Here is a 23,957-nt window from a genome sequence, read left to right as displayed (position 1 = left end):
TTTAATTTAATTTGCCAGCATGTGCAAATAATGTAAAACATTTCTCAACATGTAAGTGCCATTGCAAATTGACTGCCAGTCAGTCATTCAGTCAGTCAGTCAGTCAGTCAGTCAGTCAGGCGGAGAGCGGCCACAGCCACAGTGGAAAGCGGTGGGAAGCAGCGACAGATACAACTGCAGCCACATTTGAGCACCGATGGAAACAGCAACAGCAACAGCCGCACACCATCAAGGAGACCACCGACAACAACGCTAGCAACAAAAACAAGCAGCACGGCCACACTGACAGCAACTGGCAATGGAATATTCCTGCATATTGTGCAAACAATAAACATTGTTAATTAATTTACTTCAACTCGAACGACGGCAACTGCACTTTGGCTTACCCCACCGATAAGGATGACTTTAAGCTTCTCTGCACACACACACACACACACACACACACACAAATTGCGTAAGGGCATTGGAGGATAATGAGGGAGTACTCGTACATTCCAAAAATGGGAAATTGTCGGCCATTCCGATTGAATGATTGAAGGATAGCTTCTTATCTTGTTGCTGATCTGGAAAATGAGATAAAATTAATGAAATGGAAGGATCACTAAGGAAGAAGCCTAACAAAATCAAGGGAAATGGATTTACAGGGTAAGTAAAGAGGCTGCAAAATAGGCTCTCAAACAGATGACAACTTTGGGAGCTCTTAGAAAGATATAGAAAAATGTTATAGGCATTCAACTTTGGTGAAATGCTATCGAAATTGAATTGTGGAACGTCCCGCGTAGATTCGGATGAAATTCACTTAATAACGCTTATGTGATATTACTCTTACTTCGCAGCTCTTTGATAACTTTTGGCATATTGGAGAGGCTCTGACTTTAATGCCTCATGCAAGCGATATCATTATAAATAATGACTGTGATTAAATATGATGTAATCCTTTTGGCAGGGCTGCCAATTCGGGGCAATTTTTTGTTGTTTTTGCTGCAAACTTAATTAAACATTAATCATAGCATCAAGTGGAGGAAGGAGGGAAGGAAATGTGAATACATTCGATTGGAGAATGGGACAGACAGACAAGTGCATTAATTAACGGCCAGTCGGCTGTCCTGTCCCCTGGTAACTGACCATAAAGGATTTGTGTTATTAATTGAACGATTTTCCGTATGAAGTTGAGTATCCTCTGCTGACTCTGACTCGCCCACTCTTTTGTGGCGCACTTTTCATATTTTTTACTGTATTTTATTCTGCATTCTCCTCCTGGTTTTTAGCCATTCCCGACGTGTGGATGGGGCTTATTTAAGAACAACTGTCACGTACGGCACGGATTCCCCACAGACCACACTCACAAATACATTTCATCAAAGGAAATTGAGCTTGAATTGATTCGGCACATAACCATTTCCAGACCGATATCGCCCTTTCGGCCATATGAGTATACCTTTGGCATGGCCCTAATGTGTGTCATTTGGCCTCGGCCGGCAGTTATCTCCAGGCCAAATTCACAAAGGGGCGGTAATTTTCCTTAGAACAAAAAACCACAAACCGAGAGAAAGAAGGCTCTGGCTGGCTGGCTGGCTGGCTGGCTTTCCTTTCTTGTTAGCTAAGTGAATTTTTATTTGCCTTAGCATTTAGTCAGTGTCCAGCGTCCCTTATTCGATTCGAGTGCACATTTATCGGTATATTTAATGTATTTTATTTGATTTTTGGTTTTTAGTTTTTCTGGTCCGAAACTGAAAGCATCATAAATCTGTGAAAATCGAATGAACGAAGGAAGGCCTCTCTCCCTCTGCGAACACAATTTCCTTTTGGGGTCCGAGCTTTCGATTCAATCAGGGATCATGGAACATGAGCAACAAGTCCCAAAAACCAGAGAATCCGTTCAGGGATACATTTCAATTTCATTCGCAACCAAAAAAAAAAGGGGAAAAACGGAAAGAGTCCACAGACCAAAACTGAGACTCATTTACACATTTATGTGAAAAGCGTCAACTTCAGTGTAATTTATGCATACAACGGAATTTAAATGCGCTCTTTTTTGCCTTTATTCGCATCTTTTTGTGTGTGAAGGGATGCGTCACTTTCATTTTTCACTGGCTGGGAATGTCCCACAGAGCCACAAGAGAAATGAGCCGTAATGGGTGCCAAAAGCCAAAAGATGACACTGTCCCAGTGCCCAGTGCCCAGTGCCAGACAATTTATGCGAGTTTGGGGAATTGTTTCGAAAATTGACAAATTATGGCCATAAGTGCTACGATTAGTCCTTTCTTTTGGTTGCCCTTTTTGCTTGCCAAGGTTGTCTCGCTTCTCATAACCACAATAAACGCCTTACCACACATCCACATATATATACATATATTTATAGATATAAGGCATCCTTGAGTCTGCTCGGCTCCGTTCTATTCCATTGAAAGCGCTGCGTGTTATTAATAATTCAATTTAGCCGTCTCACAACAGGCGCCGGGTCAGAGAACCCACCCATGCCCGTACTCTCACAGCTTCGAGCACGCAACTGCGTTCACCCAACAACCGTTCAGGGTTTCCATATACCATCCATAGAGCACCGTTCCATATACCATTTCCATACCAGGAGAGCGGGAGAGCTCATTATATATTCATGCAAGTTAAGTGCGAAAGCTCATATAGTGGAATAATAAATTGAATTTGGCCCATGAGCCGCACAACTGCATAAACACACGTTACACGTGCTACTGCTGCTGCTACTACTGCTATGAGGACCCCGCGTTAACTACCGAGCTACGAGTAGATACAAATGTATCTAAGCGTTGAACGAATGCCGGAGTGCCACTCAAACTATGTTCACGCGATAGGTTTCTGCTTGCCCTGGTTCTGGTTCTGGTTCTGGTGCTGGCTTTCTCGTACTCTCATTATGGTTGTGGGCGGTGCAATTTTCCACCAAACTGATTAGCAGGGCATAATTATGGAAACCGTAAAAGAAAGATTAGGTGGGATGATAGAAGCTTCAACTATCAACCAGAAGCCAGACACTAACTTTAGTAAAATGGTAATTATATTTGAAAAGAAAAGCTTTTGATTTCTCTTTAACGAAAGAGCGTTTCTTTATGAATATTTTTGAATTTAAACATACTAAAGGGCAGCCCATCAATTGTGATTCCTGACTGAGTAGAAAGTTCAGCATTCTCATCACTAATATTTACAAAAATCACTCGATAAGCGAGCCAATGATTTTTACACACACATGGGAGTGGTACATTTAGTAATACTTTTATATATATATTTTTTTTGTCCAATACATTAATTTAGATGTTAAGTGGCATGTTTCAATCACATTTCCCGCCTCCCCGACTGCCATAAAGTCCGAACCATCGTGGAATTAAAACACACTAAATAGAACAATCGGATTGTAGGCATGGCTCATCCTCCTCCTCCTCCTCCTCCTCCATTTATTAGCGCTTCTTTATCATTTGACGTCTCATGGCCTGTTTGCAAGCCTGTGAATGATATTTCTTGTATATTCATTTCGATAGATACTCGTACAGGTATGTATCTTGGACCACTTACGTGAAGACGGTAAAGAGTTTTGTTCGCATCGCCAAGTCGGCGCCAGGCCTTGGCCGCCTGTCGTATCACATCCTGCGGCTTGAGGTCCAATGCCCTGTTGCTCTGGCGGAATTTTCGTATAAAATTCAGATATCCATTATTGGTAATGGGGCCAGGGTTTCCCCTCTTTCTCTTTCTTGAGTCTAAGCCACTCCCATGGCAATCCATATCAACATTTCGCCTGAACTTTGATCTCTGTTCATCCGTGAGATGACGCCAGCGCTGAGCACCGGCCTTTGCAGCCGTGACCATATTCATATTAGAGTGATTTCGTCGATAAACGTCTAGGAAGTTGAGGAAAGGATTTCGGAGTTTCATCACAGGAGCCATTTTTCGAATTTTCTCTAAAAAAAAAGAAATGGATTAAAATTGCATGAGATTGAAAGCAGTTGGAAGGCTAATGGGAGAAGTCCTTTGTCTCTAGTTGCATGTGTACTTTGTTCGCCATTAATTGCTACAAATTTTGTTTGACTTGTATGGACGGGGATGTGTGGATGAGAGGAGGACTGCCTGGGGGCTGGAGGCTGAGTGTGTGACTAAGTGCCGGTCCCAGAAGCCGCAGAGTTGTGTCATGCCCAAAAGTCACTTAATCAGTGACGAGAATGGAGCTAGAGCCAGAACCAGAACCAGAACCAGTGGCAGTGGCAGTGGCAGTAGCTTCCTTCAGGACCTTCAGGGCCTTCAGGCTAAAGTCCATGGACTTGTTGTAGGCGACAGGCATCAGGCGGTTTGGCTGCAAACTGCAACTGCAACAAAAGCCCATAATTAATATCACTTTCCAGTTGCAAAATGCCACACGAAAGGACCCAGGACACAGACCCATGCGTGTGTGTCAGGTCTCTGGCAGTTGGTTGCGCCTCCTCCGGGGTCCAAGTGGGGTACGTATTACGAACTGTTTATTTAATTGTCGAGGAAGTCAGTAGCCACACACCATAGCCATCCTCACTCTCACTCTCCCTCTCTCTCTCACTCTCTCTCTATCTTCATGTCTGGTTTTGGTAATACAAATTAGTGCCCATCAGCATTTGGGCGTTGGGCATATAATTTAAATGGGGCAAGTACCCCCCCTCCCCACCGCTCACCGCTTGCCCATGGATTAGAAGGCTACTAAACCACATGGTTTCTTGCTACTTTATGTGGTATGCATTTTACAGGAGGATTAATTGAAGTACTGCACGATGCGAAAGAACTAGTTCATGGCCACCACCGAGTGGTTCTATGAATACTTTAGGATAATCTCGAGTAGTCTGGAAATAAATATTCAATTGCCATTTTGCAGGCATAAATTCAATGTATAATTAGGTACTATGTATCCATCCACTCATCCATCTGCCATCTAGTCCTCCCCAGTGTCTTTGTGTCTGTGTGTGTGTGTGTGTCGTATGCATTTCCCAAAAATATTAATTTGATATTGTTATGGCCATGCATTAATTCTGATTTATATCCAGCTGTGTGTCTCCCACCACACCACTGTGTAGAGTACCCCAACCGCCCCCCTTCCCGCACTCCCATTGCGAGCATTATACGCCCCATTTGTGTGGCCCATCGTCCCGTGCCACTGCCACTGGGGCTCCTGGTGCTCCTCCTGCCATGGCGGCTGTCTTTGCATGCAAACTTGAAATTCATCTTCTGCCTGCCAAGTGCTGCTCTGGCCAGGACCCCGCCAGGACACAACAGGACAGAGGAGAGAGGTGAAGTGGACTCGAGTGCCAATTATATGGCATATAAATAGCATTATGCTCGGCCTGGCAGGAGATTTGTTGGTCTGTTTGATGGCTCTGCTGACAGATGAGAAGACAGCAGAACAGAACCAACAACAGCGCCAGACTCTGAAGGATGTGCTTAATATAGGAATATCTGCACGAAATGGGAAACGCCATGAACAAAAATAAGAACCAAACCAACCCTCGACTGTAGTTGGTACGAGTATCAATGCTCTACAAAAACAAAAAGCGAATACTTACCGTAATCTATGATTATAGCACTACGGTTAGAATTTTAAAATCGGTAGCTGGATAAACAAAGAAATAACAATGTTGGAAAATCAGCGATTAAAAATTGGCCTTAATGGCCTTAAATTAAAAAGGAGTGCTTGGAAATATTCAATTATTATTTGTAGAACATGGCAACACTGGCGACGGAAGAGCGGCTATGCCACGCCTTAATCGAAAGAGGAAGCTAGACGATGCACACCGATCCGAGTGTTAAACAAAATCGCGGCTGAGGGCACCAGAAAGGATAACAGACGCCTTCCGTTCGAGCATATAAGAGGAGGATATAAGAAACACTTAAGGCTCAACACGCAGTCCCCATTCGGAATGCATTCGATTGGCATGACGGACAACGCCTACTATCTGCCGACCAAAAAATATATCCCCATTGCTTTATGATTCATGTTGATTTTTTCACCACGGATCAAAACGGAAGGGAAGGAACCAGGCAGGATAGAAATCGCGAGTCACGGGTCAGCCCGTGGGCGTAACGTGAAGTTTTCTTTCCGACTTTCAACACGACGCCCACATTGGATCCGAGTTTGATTGAACACTGCATTGCTTTCACTTTGATTTTGTTTTGTTCAACTTACCAAGAATTTGATACTGCACGAGACATAAAATGTTGTGGTATGGCAAAAAACGCGGCAAACTATAAATAAAAACTGACTGAACTGTTGACTCTATGAACGTACAATCAGGACTAAAATTATGTGCAAATGCTATAGAAAACGTAGTGACAGACAGTACAAAGGGTTGCTTTGTTTGAAAAAAAAAACGTACCAGTGTTGGTTGAGGCTGAAAACAGTGTGGGTAAACATCGATAGATGATTTCCTTCTATGAATCTATCTAGCCTTTAAAGTCGTTCCAATTATGTTTGGAGGGTTTTTCGTCCCTAGGTGATATCTACAGCACTTTGACTCATTTTTATGCTTTCTATGTATTTTGTTTCTCTTTGTTCAGGTTTTAACTGAAGCACTTGACAGAGAGCTAAAGGACGGCAGAGATGAAGAGCGGGCGCGGCTAAAGTGAGTAAGAGTCGACAAACTGACGGATTATAGAGGTGAGTGGAGCCGGGTGGACATGGGGAGGGGGAGGGCGTCGAGTGATTATCATTAGCCACCAGAGTAGTCGCCATTTAGCACGCACAACGAGCTGCAGCATCCACAGAAGCAGCAGCAGCAGCAGTTGCAACAATGTTTGAGTAATTGTTTGCCGTTGCAGCAGCAACAGCAGCAGCAGCATCAACAGCAACTGCAGATGCAACAAAATTTGCATGCAAACACAACCTCCTGCTACCCCCACCACCACAGCTGCTCCTCCTGATCCCCCAGCTCCTTTTGCCACCACGCCGACTCATCCCTGTGGCAGCTGCTGCTGCCGTTGCTGCTTCTGTTGTTGCTGCGTGGCAGCACACGTAACTGAACAGTGGCAACAACTGCAGCAGTAATTGCAACAAACAATTAGCGTCACTTGGATTTATGTTTACGAGCGGCTGCCTCGACATTTTCGGCCACAATGACACTACCTCCCTGCCCCATCGGATGACAGTGCCAGTTCCCAGTTCCCATTGCCCTTTGCCCCTCCTCCCCTTGATGGTTGTCAGCGAGAAAAAGTTGATCAATCAAGGGAAATAATTTATTTACGATTCGATGAACGAACGAATGAAAGAACTTGATGGCTTTCCGCCAGTGATTGCCCCATCCACCCATCTGTCTATAGAAGTTTTTACAGATCCGACAAGCCGCGCAAACATTTGGAAAGAAAATCTAAAATCGCAGCGCAATCTAGGGTACTTTTATCCTGTGGTATCTAGGTTTTCTACCCTACTATGTAGATTATTCTTCTGGATTCTGGATATCCTATCTCTATCTGGAGATACATTAACTGGACATTGCCTCTATCTATATTTATTCTATATCCCCCCTTTGTCTGGATACATCTTAACCGCACATCGGACCACTATCTGTAGAGGTTTCATATCATATGTAAACTCCGTTTGTCTTCCGACAAAGCCCTCTCATATGATTTATGTAATTGCCGCGGCGATGTTCTGCAGAGGAGGCTTCCAGGCCTAGACCTCACCCTCTTCCATATTCGCTTGTAATGAATGCTGTTGCAGCATGTAAATGACGTCATTACAAGACGTGGGGCGTGGCAGGACTGTCGACGGACGACGGACGATGGGCTGCCCACCGTATTAGACGGCAGAGGAAGAACCAGACAGGATAGGAGTCGTGAAAGAGGAGTCACGACCACTAGACAAACACGCGGGCCAGCCCCGTGGGCGTAACGGGAAGTTTCCGTTCCGACTGGCAACACTTTTGTGCAACGCCCCCGAAAAACTTTCGATTCGACTTTGATTCACTGCCGTTGCATTTGTTTTACTTTAGGTTTGATTTTGAATTTGTTTTGTTTAACTTATCAAGAATTCTGAGTGCAAAAAATACTTCTGGATGACGATGAAAAACAAACAAATAGTACTAGAATTTTCACGGCAAGCTTTAGAGAACTTAGTGGTGGATTGATAGAAAATTATGAAATCACTTCAAATGTCTTCCAATTCGGGATCGATGCAACTTTTAGTCTTAGTGTTGGTGGAACATCATTTCATTCATTCGTATTTCAAGTCTTGGAAAATGGCTGTACTTTTGTGCTGGCTAGGTCCCACCCCAGTGTTGGTTAGATGGAAAATAGTGTGGGTAATTGTCGCTAGCCGTCAAGAATATGTTTTTTAAATATATTTCCCATTTGTGGCTCTCGCGTATTATTCGTAAGTCTTATTTAGTTTTATCTTTGGCATAGTACTTTTTTAGGTGTGATTATTTAAACCCCTTTACCACTTCTGATACCTCCACCACCTTTAATTGATATTGTGAGCTTACCGTAGGAGACTTGCTGTCGTTCACTGTTTAGAGAATGAAACAAATATATAGACAACTAGTTTGTGAATAAATCAAGAACAAAATAAAAACAGAAGTTCAAACAAGGACAAAAAAATTGTAAATGAAGTGAATCCAGGATGAAACTAAAATGAACTCCAAGTCAAGGCCTACTACTGCGACACATGCACGCATACCGACGAAAAACCACAAGGCACACGCACACAGACACACAAAAAGTTAGATTTGATCAAAAAGGCGCCGCCGGATACGCATCCTGGGCAATATCCTTTTGTCTGGTCTGGTGTGCCGGGTGTCCTGGGTCTGTCTGTGTGTGTGGGAGCCTTGGCTTTCCTCTTAGGCGGCATAAATTATGTGAAACAATTTTTATTCCCACTACAGTGGGTACTGCTCCTGGCAGACAGAACTCGCTCTGCGGTTTATTAAAATTTCAGGCCGGCGGGCAAACAAAATTGCAAAAACAACAACAGGAGTGGGTGAAGGAGTAGTGGGTGTCGTAGTGGGAGTCGAGGTGGGAGTTCCGAGGTTGTTTTGGACATGTGTGAGGTTTTCTATTATCTGTAAAATGTTATGATTTATTATGTGCGGGTTCAAGTTGATGGTGTGGCCATAAATTGCGACCCTTTGGTGCGCCTTTGGCCGTGTGCCTCGTGTGCCTTTGAGTCTGGTTTGCCAGCAGCAGTTAAGTCAATTAATTGGCCTTAGATTTATTAGTTTTTTACCACCCCCCAAACCACCAAACCCCCACACCCCCACATCCCCATCCATCCCTCCCGACCTGCGGCACCGTATGTGCCGTGATTTATTGTTCATGGAATGCCGAAACAACAAAAGGAAAATTCCTCGCCTCGACTTTGACTTTGGCACGCACAAACGCACAAACGCCCGAACGTGCACGCACACTTGCCCCAGGATGAGTCCAGGTGACACTCTAGCTCTCAGAGGGACATTCCCTCCTCGGCTTCTCTCTGGGGGAGTGGCATTTGCATACAAATAGATATGTCAGCCAAAATATGATCCACATGAGGTATTCTCAGATACTTCTACTACCATTTGGCGGGGCCAAGGTCCTACTTCGCGTGTCGCGATATGCGACACTTTCAAGTTCCTTGTTCGGACATTTTCCATTAAATTAGTCTTAGTGTCAAAATTGTGACACAAAAACTGATGGGCGGTCCTCCACCCAATGCTAATGTATTGTACTAAATTATTAACTGGGTCAAAGTGGCGGCACAAATAAAAAGTCTCCAACATTTCTATGGAACAAACTGTCAAAATGTTGGCCGCGAGGAGGTTGACATTTGTGAAAAAAGTGGCTGTTGATTGGGGGCTGTTTTCTTTGGAGAAAGAATGTTTTCATTATCAGGAGACAACAGTATCCTTAGCTGTACTCCCCTGTGGCTGTAGGCCGGGAAATATTAAAGGGAACATGCTAGGGTATTCCCGTTAAATACTTGGCTCCAGGTGCTCATCCTTTCATCAACTTTGACCCACATATTGTGTGTGCAAATACTGTTTGCAATGCGACTTTCCTTAACCTCAATGTAAATACTCCGCCATTAATAAAAGAAATCCCACAAAAAAAGGCGATGAGAATACGAATTGAATTCCTTACAAATCATGTTGACAAATTCGACTGTAGGCCAAGGAGGCGCACACATCCCATTGAGAAGGGGGACTAAGCCCCTTCCTCTCTCTCTCTCTCTCGCAGTCAAGTGCAAGCCCAACCCCAATCCCCGACCCCAGTGTCAGATCACCAGGTCTCCTCAGGGCCGTCGGTGTAATAACTTAAAATCCTATAATAAAGCTACTTACTGCCGTATTCGCTCTCATCCTCGTTGTCGTCGTCGCCGTCTTCGTTGTCGTCGTTGCTCTAACAATAACTATTTTTCTTGGGATTTGGCTTTGGCTCGAATTGAGTTCTCGAGGCTTTCTGCCACACCGCAAATGTGCAAGTCAAGTCAAGTGCATACGTCACTGGTTCCATTATATAGAGAGAGAGACTCAATTCCAGTCCCCAGCAGCAGCAGCCAGGTCTAAGTGCATGGCATCAATTTTTTGCCCCCCCCTACCACATATACCATATATTTTATATATTTTTTTTTTAGTTACTTTTCTGTCTATAAAAAATTTCCTACCAAGCGGACTGGATTAAGATTGAATTTTTCTCTTGGCGCAGGTCGCCTCCCCACAACCCCCTACAATCTTGGCTACCGGGTCTTCTCTTTTTCTCGTCAGGTGAAGAGTCGTTTAGATATCCTACACAAAAGGCTGCTAAAAAATATTTTCATGTTGAAATAGAAATATTTCCCCATTGAAATTGGAAACGTTTTTGCCATTGTGTCCTGTATCTCTGCTTGGATGTGTCTGTGTGTGTGTGTGTGAGTGTCTGTGTGTGCAACCGGATGTTGTACAGTTATTGGAATGTCTCTTCAATCCCCAGACTCCTACCCCCATCACAGTCGTAGATGCGAAGACTACGACAATGGACTATTAGTTGGCATTTTTCTAGTATTTTTGTCGTTCCTCGTTGTCCTCGTCCTCGTTCTCGTCCTCGTCCTCGGACAGGAAATGGTAAACTGATTTCTCTTATTAATTTCAGTTGGCAATTTGTGCAGATAAATCAGCACAGTTGTCCGGCTCTGGGTCTCCCTTTCACTGTACCCCCAAAAACCCCAAACCAAGACCCTAGATTTCCATTCCCCCATTACCATTCATTCACTCTCAAAAAGTAAGCTCAACAATTGCTCGCATATTTGTTGAGAATAAGCATTCAAGAATTTTCCAAGTAAATTAACCTTTTGCATGGCACTTTTCCAACTGCAGGAGGACTGAAGGACAGTCATTGTGGTGGGAGGCGGGCGGCGGGCCACCCGATTCTCCTGCTTTAGCTTCTCAGAGCTCCCTCATATTTGTCATTGCATAATTTGATGCTGTAAATGGAATTTTCACGAAGCTCTCACTTTGCAGTGGAATTGCATTGCTGTACGAAAATTCGTGTTAAAAACTCAATGGGGGCACTCTTGCTGTTATGAATGTGTGGATGGAGTGGAGTAAAGGGTTTAAGACATGGACGATGAAATATTGATCGCATAGAAAGAGGCAACCTTATGCTGACAGATTTGTGCAGCATAATAGAAGAAGAGAAATACAACGAGGGGGAACGTTGTGAGTTGCTGCGGACACCGCAACTCTACATTTATACTTATACTTAGTCAGTATGGCTTTCCTCCGGCAGACGCCGCGAATATTGAACGACACGACAAAGAGTTCGTGCGAGAGAGACAGAAAATCAGTCATGTTTGTTCCTTTTGACTATAAAAATTATCCGATCTGAACCAGATTCAACAATCTGTTAGATATGGTCATTCTCTATGATTGCGCGTTTATAGTTTTCTCGAATCTTCAATATTGTGGATACCACAGATTTGCGTTCTTTGGTGGGGCAAAATTTTGAAATTATCTTGATTCAGTCTGATATCACAGTAGGCTGGATACAAAATGTTGTAGCTCTAGCGCTCATAGTTTTATTGTCTGTCAGACTAACACAACATGTAAAGGAAACGAGATATTTTGTTTATATATTTTATATGTGTAATATATGTAAAGACCGCGCTCTAGGGAGAGATCGTCTGATAGTATACAAATGGAAACCAAATCGAATACCCAAAAACAATTGTAAGACAAAGCTCTTCCGTCAGCCCCTGCAATGCCCAAGGCTTACAGATGTGGATTACAAGTTCCAATGAAGTAAGTTCCGTTACGTTCCGTACCATCACAATAAAACGAGTCTCCTGTATAGGTAATAAGAATGATGGGCCAGGCATGTACTTCCACACTAGACCCCCAGGCAGCAGAACAGCGGCGGTTGTAAGAGTCTGAGGTAGATTTCCCATTTCAGCGAGAGCTCCCCAATTTGTATTTTCTATGGTAGGTTACACCATTCATCTATATGAAGATTATTCACTTACAAAATATCCCACAGATACGAAGATGCTATCGCAATTACTTCGACTAACACTGTATTCTTTCTTGGGTATCAGAAGCACATTTTGATTTCTCGACTCAAAAAAATTGAAATAAAATAAATCAATCAACAAATTTTCAACCTCATTAGAGGGCCTCCGGGCATCAAGGGCATCTTATCGGTCTGAGGGCGTATTAAAGAGAGAGAAATATAGAGAGAGGGAGGGCGCGAAGTGATAGCGAAAACGATTGCACTGAAGCCTCGTATCGCCTCAAGACGAGCTCTCATTCGGGTGCGTCGTGTGCCAGCGATCGGTGGTTCTCTTTTTCGTTTTCGTGCATATTTGAGCTCTGCCTAAACACGGGACTGTGTCAGCATACCAGAAACCTTGGATGTTGGGTATATTTCTGTCGGAGGGTGAGCCATGTACCACGATCGAACGCTTAACAAATAAGCTAAGAGGGGAACACACTCCAAATTTATATAACAACATTTCTCCTCCGTCCTTCACATTCAATGTATGTATCTTCAAGGCATTCCTTAACTGCTTAACTCAAAAGCCCACATCCAGATGTGTGTGTGCAACGTAGGGCCATTGTGCAACGGTATTTTTAATGATTTCAATTAGGCTGAATGGTCATTCGAGGCATTATAACAACATTAACAATAATAACAGCAACGACGTGACTTTTGCGCAAATTGTTAACGTCGGCACGGCTCCTCGTCTCACATTGTTGTAGGCCGTTGTCCGCTGTTGTTCGCTGTTGTCCGGTGTCGGCTGCTGTTGCACTAAATATTTTAATTAAAGAAATAATTACATTTAATGCATTTCGGTATAAAACACGTGAAATCGCCACACGGCCGCTCCGACCAGTCGTTGGTATTTTTTTTAAAACTTCATTAAGCGAATTTATTGCAAGCAGGCATTGACAGTGGGGCAGGGCAGTGGGCAGTGGGCGGTGGAGCAGGGCCGGTCAGGTCTCGGCAATGGAATGGCAATGGCAACGAGCGAATCCAATTTAAATCCCACATGGAAAAAAGCGAACAAAAATGCAACAAATAAATGTGCGAGTGTCACTTTTAGGTCATCAATGAAATGCGCACCTACGACATTTTTGCTCGTTCAATTATTTCAATTAAATCAACATACGAAAATAATAAAAAAAAAACAAAAAAACAAGAGGAATATCGCGAAGAGTTGCTGGAAAATATAAGAGAGGACACGAATGGCGAGAGACATGCGGTTGACACAAATGAAATTTCAATTTGCTCGCCTGTCGTGTTGCATACTCGAGCGGAGCTCTGAAATGACTCTTCAATTATTTTGGTATTATCCCAAGGGGAGAGAAAGAGAGCCACTGCGAGAGGAGTGCCCAGAATTGGCGGGGCTCAAAATTAAATACTAATTAATAAGAGCTGATCAATTTTGAGGTGTTTAGAGAGTGGATATCATTAGGGAAAGAGGAATGAGCAAAGATTTCACATATTAAGTATAGAAAAAACTATATATTAAGTCTTAGTGTCTTGAGTTCTTGAAAATCTGGAAGAAATGTGACTTTCATTTAGAAAAGTAGATGCCAAAGCCACATGAAACCATATACCACATTGGAACTTCTTTTGCCCCACTTCAACCGACTTTAAGCTATAGAAATCTCGAAGAAATCCACCACAGACACATAGTCATCTATTATTTAATTAATTACTCAATCTACAAGTTAATCAAAGATACATATTTGCCAGTCTTCTGCCCCTGACTGAATCTTGACTTGTACGACAATTAGTCCCTAAGAACCTCCTTAAAACAGCCCCTGCCCTCTCTCAGACCCGTTGCCACTTGCCACCTGCCGCATGAATATGTATAAAATAATTGACTTTGCTCTGGAAACAGAAGAAGCAGCAATGATTTCTCGGAAATTTTCTTTTACTAAAATGTATTCCTGTTGCTGGTCGCAATTTTCCTTTACTCACACACTCATAACTCCTTCGAGGGTAAATGGAAAATTTCCAAGATACATTCGCTATGATTCAACCTTGTAGATAGATGTATTTCTTTTCGCACTTTCTCCTTGTGGCTGGGGCTGGGGCTGTGGCTGGGGCTGTGGCTGTGGCTGTGCGAGTGCTGCTCCTGCTGCGGGTTCCACCGCTGCCTTCCATTTGCTGTGGCATATTTAATAACAGCGCATTAAGATGCGACACATTTGCAGTCAAGTCAACAAATTGCCGACAGCAATACTCGTACCCCACACGTACACACACACACACCAGCAGCCATCCTTGCCACAACGCGCGCACTCATCTGCTGGCAACACCCTAAAATGTTGACGACGTGCGCGCTTTAATCTTGTTTAAAAATGCGCAGCTGTAACAACAACAAGGAATGCGTGACTGTGAGTGCGAGTGTGCGGCGGAGGTGACTCCACGCCAACACCAACACCACCAAGAACAGCAGAGAGACATGCGAAATATTTGATATGATTTCGAACAGAAGGATGCCCTAGAATCGGAATTTTTTAAAGTAGAATTTCATAAGAGGAAAACTATAAGAAAATATTCAATATTTATCTGAAGGAGAACTAAGAATGTTCACTCTTTCTTTTTTTTGGCTGTAAAAACGATTAAAAACCTACCGTTTTTAGTGGAAAACCTTGCCTTCAATAGCTCTCAAATTTCGGATATCAAAAGGTTTTAGGTAATAATCAGAAAAGTATGCACACCAGATCTTATACCTTCTAAATTCTTCCAGAATCTCTGTTTAGAAAAGACAGCAAGTGAGGGAGCCGGTACCAAATGTTTCTCAGTTATCCAGCTTTGTTCCATCAGCTTCTATCCCTAAACGCTACTCCGTGAAACTCTTTCTTCCCCAAGAATCCAGTACACCCTTCTTCGCTGCAAGCCCCTGGGTATTAAGACTGAAGGAAAACCCGAGTGGAGAGTGTGGAAAAGTGGGGCGCCCGGTGCTGTGCGTATTTAGGCGGCCGTCTTGTCAAATCTGCGCTGTGAAGCATTCTAATGAGAAGTGCTCTGCTGTGCTCTGCTCTGCTCTGCTCCTCCCCACTCCAACCTGTTCGGTTGGCTCCTCTAAGTTTACTTGACTTGCCTTCGTTATAAGGACAGCAACAACAGCAACAACAAAGGTAACAGTAACAGGGTCCTGCTATCACAGCCGCATAATCAAAGGGCGTTGGGCATGGCAGCCACTTTGCTTTTGGCTGCCTCCTTTTTATGCTCACCTTGGTATATCATATTTTTTTGTTGTTGTTGCTTTTCCTTTTCTTTTTGGCTTTTTGGCGCTGTATTCCTTCTTTTTTTTATGTGCGATATATAATTTCATATTTTTTAAGATAATTATGTCGATAAGTTGGAAAAAGGTAATGCATGCCGGTAAATAAACCAAGGCAGAGGCAGCAGAGATGCCTGCCCCAAGGGTGAAAGTAAAAGCATAAAGAAAATGTGTAAGCCGGGAAGGGGAGGGTGAGGGCAGGGGGAAATATGAAATCCGAAAGAAAACGGAGCTAAGAGTACCCCGTACTTAAGAAAATATAGGGAGCAGGGATCGATTGGTTCTATAATCACTAATGGAAAATATTTGTTAGAATTTACATTGTTTTTCGACTGGAAATAGCTGGTAGTTTTTGTTTAATTTTTTAAATATTTCTTAATTTAATTGAAAGGAAGTATATCTCCCAGATTTCCGCTATATTTTCCACTCTCGCATCCTTTGAACTCCTTATAAGAATACTTCCTTGCTGCGGCCACCGGAAAGAAGCCAAATTACATGATACTATCTGGCTCCATCATATCATTTTGCACAAAAGTATATATTCCATTGCCCCCTTTGCCAGCTGCAAAAGAAAATCGGATTTTCAATAGAATCTTTCTCTGTCTCGCTCCGACTCTCTGTAGCTCTCTCTCCTCCTTTTTGGTAGACAAAGCGAAATGTTTTCTGGGCCACAAAGCCCCCTACTGGAAACCGGCTCAGAGCAGCAGCAGCAGCGGTGCGGCATCGGCATCGGCATCGGCAGCAACAATAACAATCACAACGCGTGGGGGCAACTTAAATCCTTGCCAAGATTGTTCAGCCAGTCGCTGCAATTTCATTAGAGCTGCTCCCTCCGATCCAGGAGCCCAGTAACCAGCAGCCAAGCAGCAGCCAAGCAGCATCCCGGCAGCCAGTTCTCAGTATCCTGGCATTGACTCTGCCTAAGGCCAGGAAGCAGCATGCCAAATTTGCTCCCTTGGAGTTTGCCAAATAAAAAAATCACAAAAAAAAACTCGAAGGAAGAAGCCACTGAAAGCCCCAGTGGCAGTCAGTCCTTCAGTCAATCTTTCAGTTGCGGCCTAGAAAAGGCATTAAATCGATTTTAATTATCATTGGGGGCAGGATATCAATAGAATAGTGTGTAAATGTATGGGAAGAACTCGAACTATTGTCTTGGGATAATATTTGAGAATTTTTGAGAGATATCTACATCGATCTGTTTCTATTTTTCTTTCAGAAGCAACCTCCAACTTTTTTCGCCCATAAATTAAGAAGCAACTACAGGTAAATAAAATAACCATATCTCTAGTATCAAATGACAACCAATTAAAGCTATTAGCCATGGAAAAGTTTAACACTTCTCTTCCCTCTGCCTCTCCCCCCCCCCCCCCACCCTCTCTCTCTCTCCAGCAAATCATTAACTTTTTCCGACTAATAATGACGCACATACATACATAATTGTCTGTTGTGCGACTGCACGCATTCATTTCATTAGGCTCAAAATCTCAATTTCAGTTATCCAATATTCTGTACATCCGACCAGCCCACTCCTCCCCCCCACCCCCCCACTCGATGCAGTGTAGTGTAGTGCCTGCATAACACTGTTACGCCCACTGTTCCGATACAATCAATAGCTTCAATTATGCGTGCATGGAATATTGCAATTTAAAATGCCGCACCGCGCAGTTGACACTGGCCACATGGCCGCACTGCAAAATGCACGGGTTGGAAACCTCAGCAACATTTAGCAGCGATGCATAAATCATGGCATACTTAACAGAGCAAACACCCCACACACACACACACAGTTAGAGACACACACGCACACACATACTCGTTGATACTTATTCGAAATGTGTCCTGCTGCCCAAAACTGGGCTCGCGGTTGTTTTGATTTTGTTTGCAACCTTTAATTAGAAATATTGCCACATACTAAATGAGTCGAAAAGTGCGGAATTGTGAGGGTGGCAAGAGGTAGGTGGGCAGAGGGGGGGGGGGGGGTATACCAAATTAAATATTGAAAAACGGAATAATAATTATGAGAAAAACATCGAGTGCATCAAGTTAATCCCGGTGCAAAATGCATCCCAAACCACATTCGTGCATTTATTTATGCATTTATGCGCAAAATTAACTAATTTAAGTGACATGAAATATTTTGGTTACCATTCGGTTTTCGGTTTTTCGGTTTCGATTGACGAGCGAACAAACAAAAGGCCATATTATACTGGATGATCGTGGGGGGTGGTGGGGCCTTTGGTTAGGCTCTGGTTGCATCGAATTAGCCGCCAATTGACTTATAATTGAGTTCATTAGCTGGAATAAATGGAACAGCCGAGAGATGGGCAAAATAATGCAATTACCTTTCAGTTTTTGATTCGCCGAAAAGAGCTCCCAAAAGAGTGACTGAATTATGTTGGGTTAGTACTTTCCTTCGACTACTTTCAGCACAACTTTGACAATCCACTGCCTCGCGCGAAATTAAGATGGAATTCCTTCATCTGCCACAGGAATGCCCCAGACACCATGCTAAATCTCTTGAGACCAGGCAGTAAATCAAATACAAAATGCTGGCACGTGCCGAAGGTCCACGCGATAACTAGTCACCAAGAATGGGCTAGGACTTGGGCTGCGAGGGGGGCGGTGGCCAAAGGATCCTTCGGTTAAAGAAAAAGTTGCGACCGGCGACTTGCGTCTTGGAAAAGTGCAAAAAAGGTTGAGAGAACTTATGACAAAGCAGTTTGCAAATCCAATTGATAAATTTTTAAACTTAAATATTGTGTGGGTCTTGGCCTAGGTCCTGTCACTTTCACCCATACCCATATACATTGTATCGCTCCCTTTCCCACTCTGTCTCTTCTTTCTCCTTGTGGGTCAGCATCGATTATGGCTACGTGTATTTCAGGCCATAAATCACAGGGCAGGGCCAAGGCGAAGACTCTCGACTCCGCTGTTGGCTGTTGTCTGCCACTCTAATCGCATTAAAACCTAAACGGCAAAATCTTTACTACGTGTTCTTGTTAACTTTTACTAGGCACTGCCTCAGCTTCAGCTTCAGCCACTGGTCCCGGCCATAAGGCCAACTGCTTTAACGGAACTGCTGAATGGAAGGATGGGGCGGTTCATGGGATCATGGGCTTGGGCTTGGGCTCGGTCCTGGGCTTGGGCGGTGAATGGTTCCCAGGGTGCTGACTTCCGGTTAAGCTATAAATATTTGAGGCATTGTGTAGATTTGCTTTTACTTTGGGTCTGAGATGATTATAGGGTATTTTATGAGCTGCACTATTTTACTTGAAGAGGTTTTTACTATGAGAAAATGGTTAGACTATAAATTCAACAAAACTTAAACTAAAAAGGAAAGATTTAAACTAGGAACCATAGTTGAGAACATTATAGAAAGAAACCATAAAGAATACCATTTGCCGCAGTATTTCCGTTGGTCCGAACGATGTCATTTGGAAGCCAACATTAATTAATGAACGAATGGACTTCAGGAACAGGTTTCATCCATGCTGTTCTTAATTTCTGGTAGTTACACTTTTACTGAAGCGCAACACATATGTATGTACCCTTCGACTACCCTTCGAATTTGAGGCCAAGAAAATGAGGACATTCTTTATCCTAAGCACCAATCAGCACTTTCGGATGAGCTCGAATGCGAGACGAAGAAACGAAGCGGCTCTGGTGGTGTTGTCTGACATTTTCTACAATTTATTCCATTTTAAATTTAATAAATTTAAAAAAATAAAATGTAGAAAAGTACAAAGTTGGAGGCGCAAATTTAATTTCAATTTGTTTCTGTTTCTGTGTTTTTTTTTTTTTTTGTCGCATTTGTCACAGTTTTGTTAGACGACAGTTGATGCGGGGATGCCAAATGGATTTCCCATTTTATTGCTGGACATTTTCACTTCTTGTTGGTGTTTTGTTGGGTTCTTTTTTTTTGTTTTGTTTTTTGTTGCCTAACTCTCTTGTCATCTTTTTTTTCGGCCAAGTGAAGTACGATGGTGGGGGGGGTGCCTTGTGGGTTAAGAACTTTGAACTTGTGCTGTAACTTTTACATCGCTGGGGCTCTCTGGATGTGACAAACGTTTGATTGCTCATGAAATCGATCGATTGTGGAAACGTGTTGATTGTATTGTTGTGTGCCACTGCCACTGCCACACCACACACCACCCAGACCCCAGACCCCGGTACCCCTCGGCAGACCGAGGCTGAACCCAGGGGTCAAAAGTTTTCAATTCTCTCGTAAAAGTTGTTCTTTCTCTTTGGCGTGTGGCAGCATACAAAATGAAGTGTCCTCGTTACATCTTCTGGCTTTGGCTCCCGGCTGGAAATCATTTAAATACATCTCTCTCGCTTCCCGCAAAGCATTAAAATTGCATGCCAAAAAGGTCACAAAAGTCACAGGGATCCCCCAAATGGCGGAGTTGGCTTCGGGGAAATGGCGATAGACGACGGGCCGGGGCGTGTACTGTAACCACTTTCCCTGATGATTAATCTATCGATACTTATGAGCGGTGGTGGCGGTGGTGGCGGTGAGAGTGGGAGTGGGTGTGGGAGTTGGTTGACTTTGCGATTGGAAATCATATTGATACGCGTACTCTCTCTGCTGTCCAGGGACATGATGGATGTGTGTGGGTCTGACACAAGGCCTAGTCCAACCCACTAATTAAACGGAAACCCGAGTGCCCTCCGATAGGGTGGCCATTGTCACATGTTGCTTCGTTGCTTTGATTGAACTGATTGATCGCTTGTTGAGTGTTTAGCCAAAGGATTCCTAATACAATATATGGATTATTAGGGGTTATCGGACCAGCCACCAGCCCCCCGCCACATCATCATCATCGCTCATTTGCTGCTTTCGAATTATCAGTTTTCGATGAAATCTTTTATGTGTGGTACAAAAAGTTAGTATTGGATGGTATCTCCCCTTGATGGAATGATATTTCGCTTGTAATTTGTCACATTTACGCTCTCACTCTCTCTCTTTTTTCATTTCAAAAATGATGTAATAAAGTTTTATTGTAAATTGCCTGAAAGAGGCCAATATGCAAATAATTTTTGTTAAAAATGTTTTTGTATTGCGATTGCACATATTTTAATTTGCATAAACATGAGCAATGATTGGGCGGATTCCTCGGCAGAGTCTCCTCTGTCTTTTCCGCTATCTGGTATCTGCTCCAATCGCTCGATGCTGCGTGACACGCAAATCCGACACGTAAAATAATAAGCGGAAATGTTGAAAAATTCAAAGCAGCTTACCTTCCGGTCTGCCCGACTCCTGCCGTTCCTTGCCGATGATGGGAGGGGGGGCAGGGCAAGTCCCTGCTCCATTCCATTATCGCATTGATGTTAGCTCCGAAAAGTCAAGATTTGTGCGCATTAATGGCAACGATTGAATTTTCAATATCTCAGGCACGTGACTGTCGCGGCCGCATCGATTTCATTGAAACCTGACGTGCTCAACATGTTTAATTGCTTCGCAGGGGAAAGGAAACGATGATACTGATGGCACTGAGGAATGCCACTGTGGACTGCGGGGAATGCGGGGCCGTATTTAAAGCGCATAAAAGTCGCGGTAGATACGTTTTTCCGGCTAGCAGGATGGAGGATGTACGCGGATATGTGTAGTCACCAATCTGTTGGCCATAAATTCACACTGCAATAACAGAGACAGAGATGGAGACAGAGATGGAGATGGAGGGGGGAGGCGGAGACCGAGACGGAGCGCGTTGAGATTCGTTCATAAATGATAAAAAAACAAAGTGCTGAAAATCGGAACGATGTACGACTTTCGAGATACTCTGAGGAAACAAAGTGTGATTGCAGATTGGTGGAGATACTCGTATTTCATACGGCGAAGACATGTGCAATTGATTGGTTTCTTTATTCCTTAAGGAATTCAAGGATTCCTCAATGTTTGGAGGGAGTTTTGAGGTGGAAAACCGAAGATTTCCTGAGATTAAGAGGGACTTAAGCACCTTTGAAGAATAACTTTTAATGGGAATAGTTCTTTAAAGGCTTTCTTTTGATTATTTGATCATATTATAGTTCTTGAAATATCTGTGATGAGGTTTCCTATAAGACTGCTTCCCATTAGTCACAAGAACCATTGAAGAATTATCAAAGAAGGTACTGAAAGGGTTAGCCAAAAGTCATTGGATATAAAAGGATCCCTGCTTTGGGTTGTAGGACATTGAAATGTTTAGGAATGTCATCCGCCTTTCTTTCTTAACAATAACGAATCATTACAAGACGATTGAAAGGTCTCCTTCTCAGATAAATGCCAATATTTATGCCATGGGATATTGCTTTCGTATTGTCCAGTTTCCTGGCATTTTGTTACATCATCTGTGACCAAATCATATTGGCCATTTCCCTGAAACACCATACACCATGCAGCATGTATGGGGGACTCATGGGCCCTCCAGGGATGGGCCTGGTGTGGGCACATCATACGTTAGGCGGGAGATTAATAGCCGCACTGAGTGCTTGGCACCTATCAAATTCAATCAGAGGCATTCATCAATTTTCAATTTGGCATTTCGACGAAGGCCACTGGAAACAGGGCAAAAGGGAAGAAGGCACACCAAGTGCCTGAAGAAGGAGAAGAGAAGAGCGGCGTGGCGCGGGGGGGAAAACTACAAAAAAACAGGAAGTTCGCTTTGGCGACTTGGGTTCAATTTCTCTATAGCTGTAGCTCTCGGGCTCGGGCTCTGGCCCAGGCTATGGCTCTGGCTCTTGGTGTCGGTATCGAGGGCAGACATCAAAAGCGAACGAACCCAAAGAGGCAGGCGCCAAAGGAGCAACAGCAACAGCAAAAAGTGCAGAGAAATATGAAAAATCGTCATTGACCGCAGAATAAACACACACACACAGATACACACAGATACAAACCCAGACCAACACCAACACCAACACCAACAGAGAGTGTCTGTGAAAATTGATTCAATGTCATAAATTAGATTTGAAATACTGAAAAGCTTTTGCCAAGGCTCTCTCTCTCTCTGTCTCTATACTTTTCCGAGAGCGGCCATAAAAATGTGTGTGAGGGGGGAAATTTGTTTTAGTTGCTCGACATTTTTGCACGCTCATTCGCACGGTGGGGCGGCGTACAGGGCAATGAAGCACCGCAAAATAAAGTAAATTATATTTACGTGTACTTTGCATAGCAATTTCGATTTTCATCCAATCCCAGTGCCAGTTCCAGTGCCAGTCCTCTCCCTTGTGCTTTGGTCCCTTTTTTTAGAGGCTGTCCCACACGGCGTATGCGCAACATTTGTGTTTGCACTGCATTAACAATATACCAGAAATATACCATTCGACGGAGCACAGAGTGGTGGCTGGGGCACCCGACGCGTGCCTTATAAATGATGTACAATCAATTAATTTGCGGCCTGTTTACAAAGCAACTTAGAGCTCAGTGCATTGTGGGGAGGGGCAGGGCATATATAATGGATCGCCTAGCGGTGGGTTGGCGGGGAAGCAATAACAAACACAAAAGTAGCCTTCAAAAAATTATGCGCAATTTGGCAGCAAATGTTGACGGCATTTATCACACTTGATAGGCAAAGTGTTTTGGTTAATGATGCCCTGTCGCCCAACATTACGCGCACAGCAATTTATTCTGTCGGTTTTTGGTTCTGCGAATCGAAGGGACTGTCAAGTGAATAAATGACTGCCAGAGAAGCCACAGAAATTGGAACAGAAAATGTGCTCACTTTTGCTTCGGGGAATCAAAGAATTTGATGACATTTTTCAGACTAATTGAAAGGGGATTGAAAGCGAGAAGAATCCCCCATAGATTATTCCAATCTATTAAATTACTTGATCATTTGTAGAAGTTAATTCTGGGGAATGATTCATGGAGCATCAATCATCAAATTTCGAATCATTTCTAATCAAAATATTAAGATTTGAAGAACCAGAAGAAACAGAAGATAGCAGAGAAAAACGAGTTGTAGGGGACCTTCGCTTTGGACCCACATCCCACCCATCTACATATTTCCACCTACCCCCCTCCCCGCACTGGGCTCTGCTCTGCTCTGCTCTCCTGCCATCACATAACCCCAACGGTTTTATGACTGCAGTAACTTTGCGCCATAAAATAGGATTTCCTACTGAGCCTATTCACAACTTTTCGCATTAGACTTAAGCGCAAAGCTCGCTGGCAGTTCGCTCCTCGGTGGCCTTTCCCCCTTTTCCCCTTTCGTTGTTGTTTTTTTTCTTCTTCTTTTATTTCGGGCATCGCGAACAG

The 23,957-nt window shown here is 43.5% G+C and overlaps 1 protein-coding gene across 1 annotated transcript; it reads right to left on the bottom strand.

Annotated features, from left to right (window-relative positions):
• Nucleotides 1-3,227: 3,227 nt before the first annotated feature.
• LOC6593662 lies at nt 3,228-6,216 on the bottom strand. Its single transcript, XM_026987725.1, has 3 exons — nt 6,164-6,216; nt 3,541-3,923; nt 3,228-3,470 (listed from the first exon to the last, which is right to left on the bottom strand). The coding sequence occupies exons 2-3, from the start codon at nt 3,907-3,909 to the stop codon at nt 3,426-3,428; spliced, it is 414 nt and encodes a 137-aa protein (XP_026843526.1). The 5' UTR covers nt 3,910-3,923; nt 6,164-6,216; the 3' UTR covers nt 3,228-3,425.
• Between the last annotated feature and the right edge of the window lie 17,741 nt (nt 6,217-23,957).

Source organism: Drosophila persimilis, unplaced genomic scaffold (assembly GCF_003286085.1).
Source record: "Drosophila persimilis strain 14011-0111.01,24,50 unplaced genomic scaffold, DperRS2 tig00000124-arrow-pilon, whole genome shotgun sequence".
In the NCBI taxonomy this organism is placed as follows: Eukaryota; Metazoa; Arthropoda; class Insecta; order Diptera; family Drosophilidae; genus Drosophila; species Drosophila persimilis.
This window is presented reverse-complemented; position numbering and strand designations above follow the sequence as displayed.

What these genes read in the sequence shown, in the direction of transcription:
- LOC6593662 (XM_026987725.1), bottom strand. Translation starts at nt 3,909, where the DNA reads ATGGCTCCTGTGATGAAACTCCGAAATCCTTTCCTCAACTTCCTAGAC. An exon ending in AAACTCTTTACCGTCTTCAC is followed by an intron (nt 3,471 to 3,540) that starts GTAAGTGGTCCA and finishes TATCATTCACAG; the next exon opens with GCTTGCAAACAGGCCATGAG.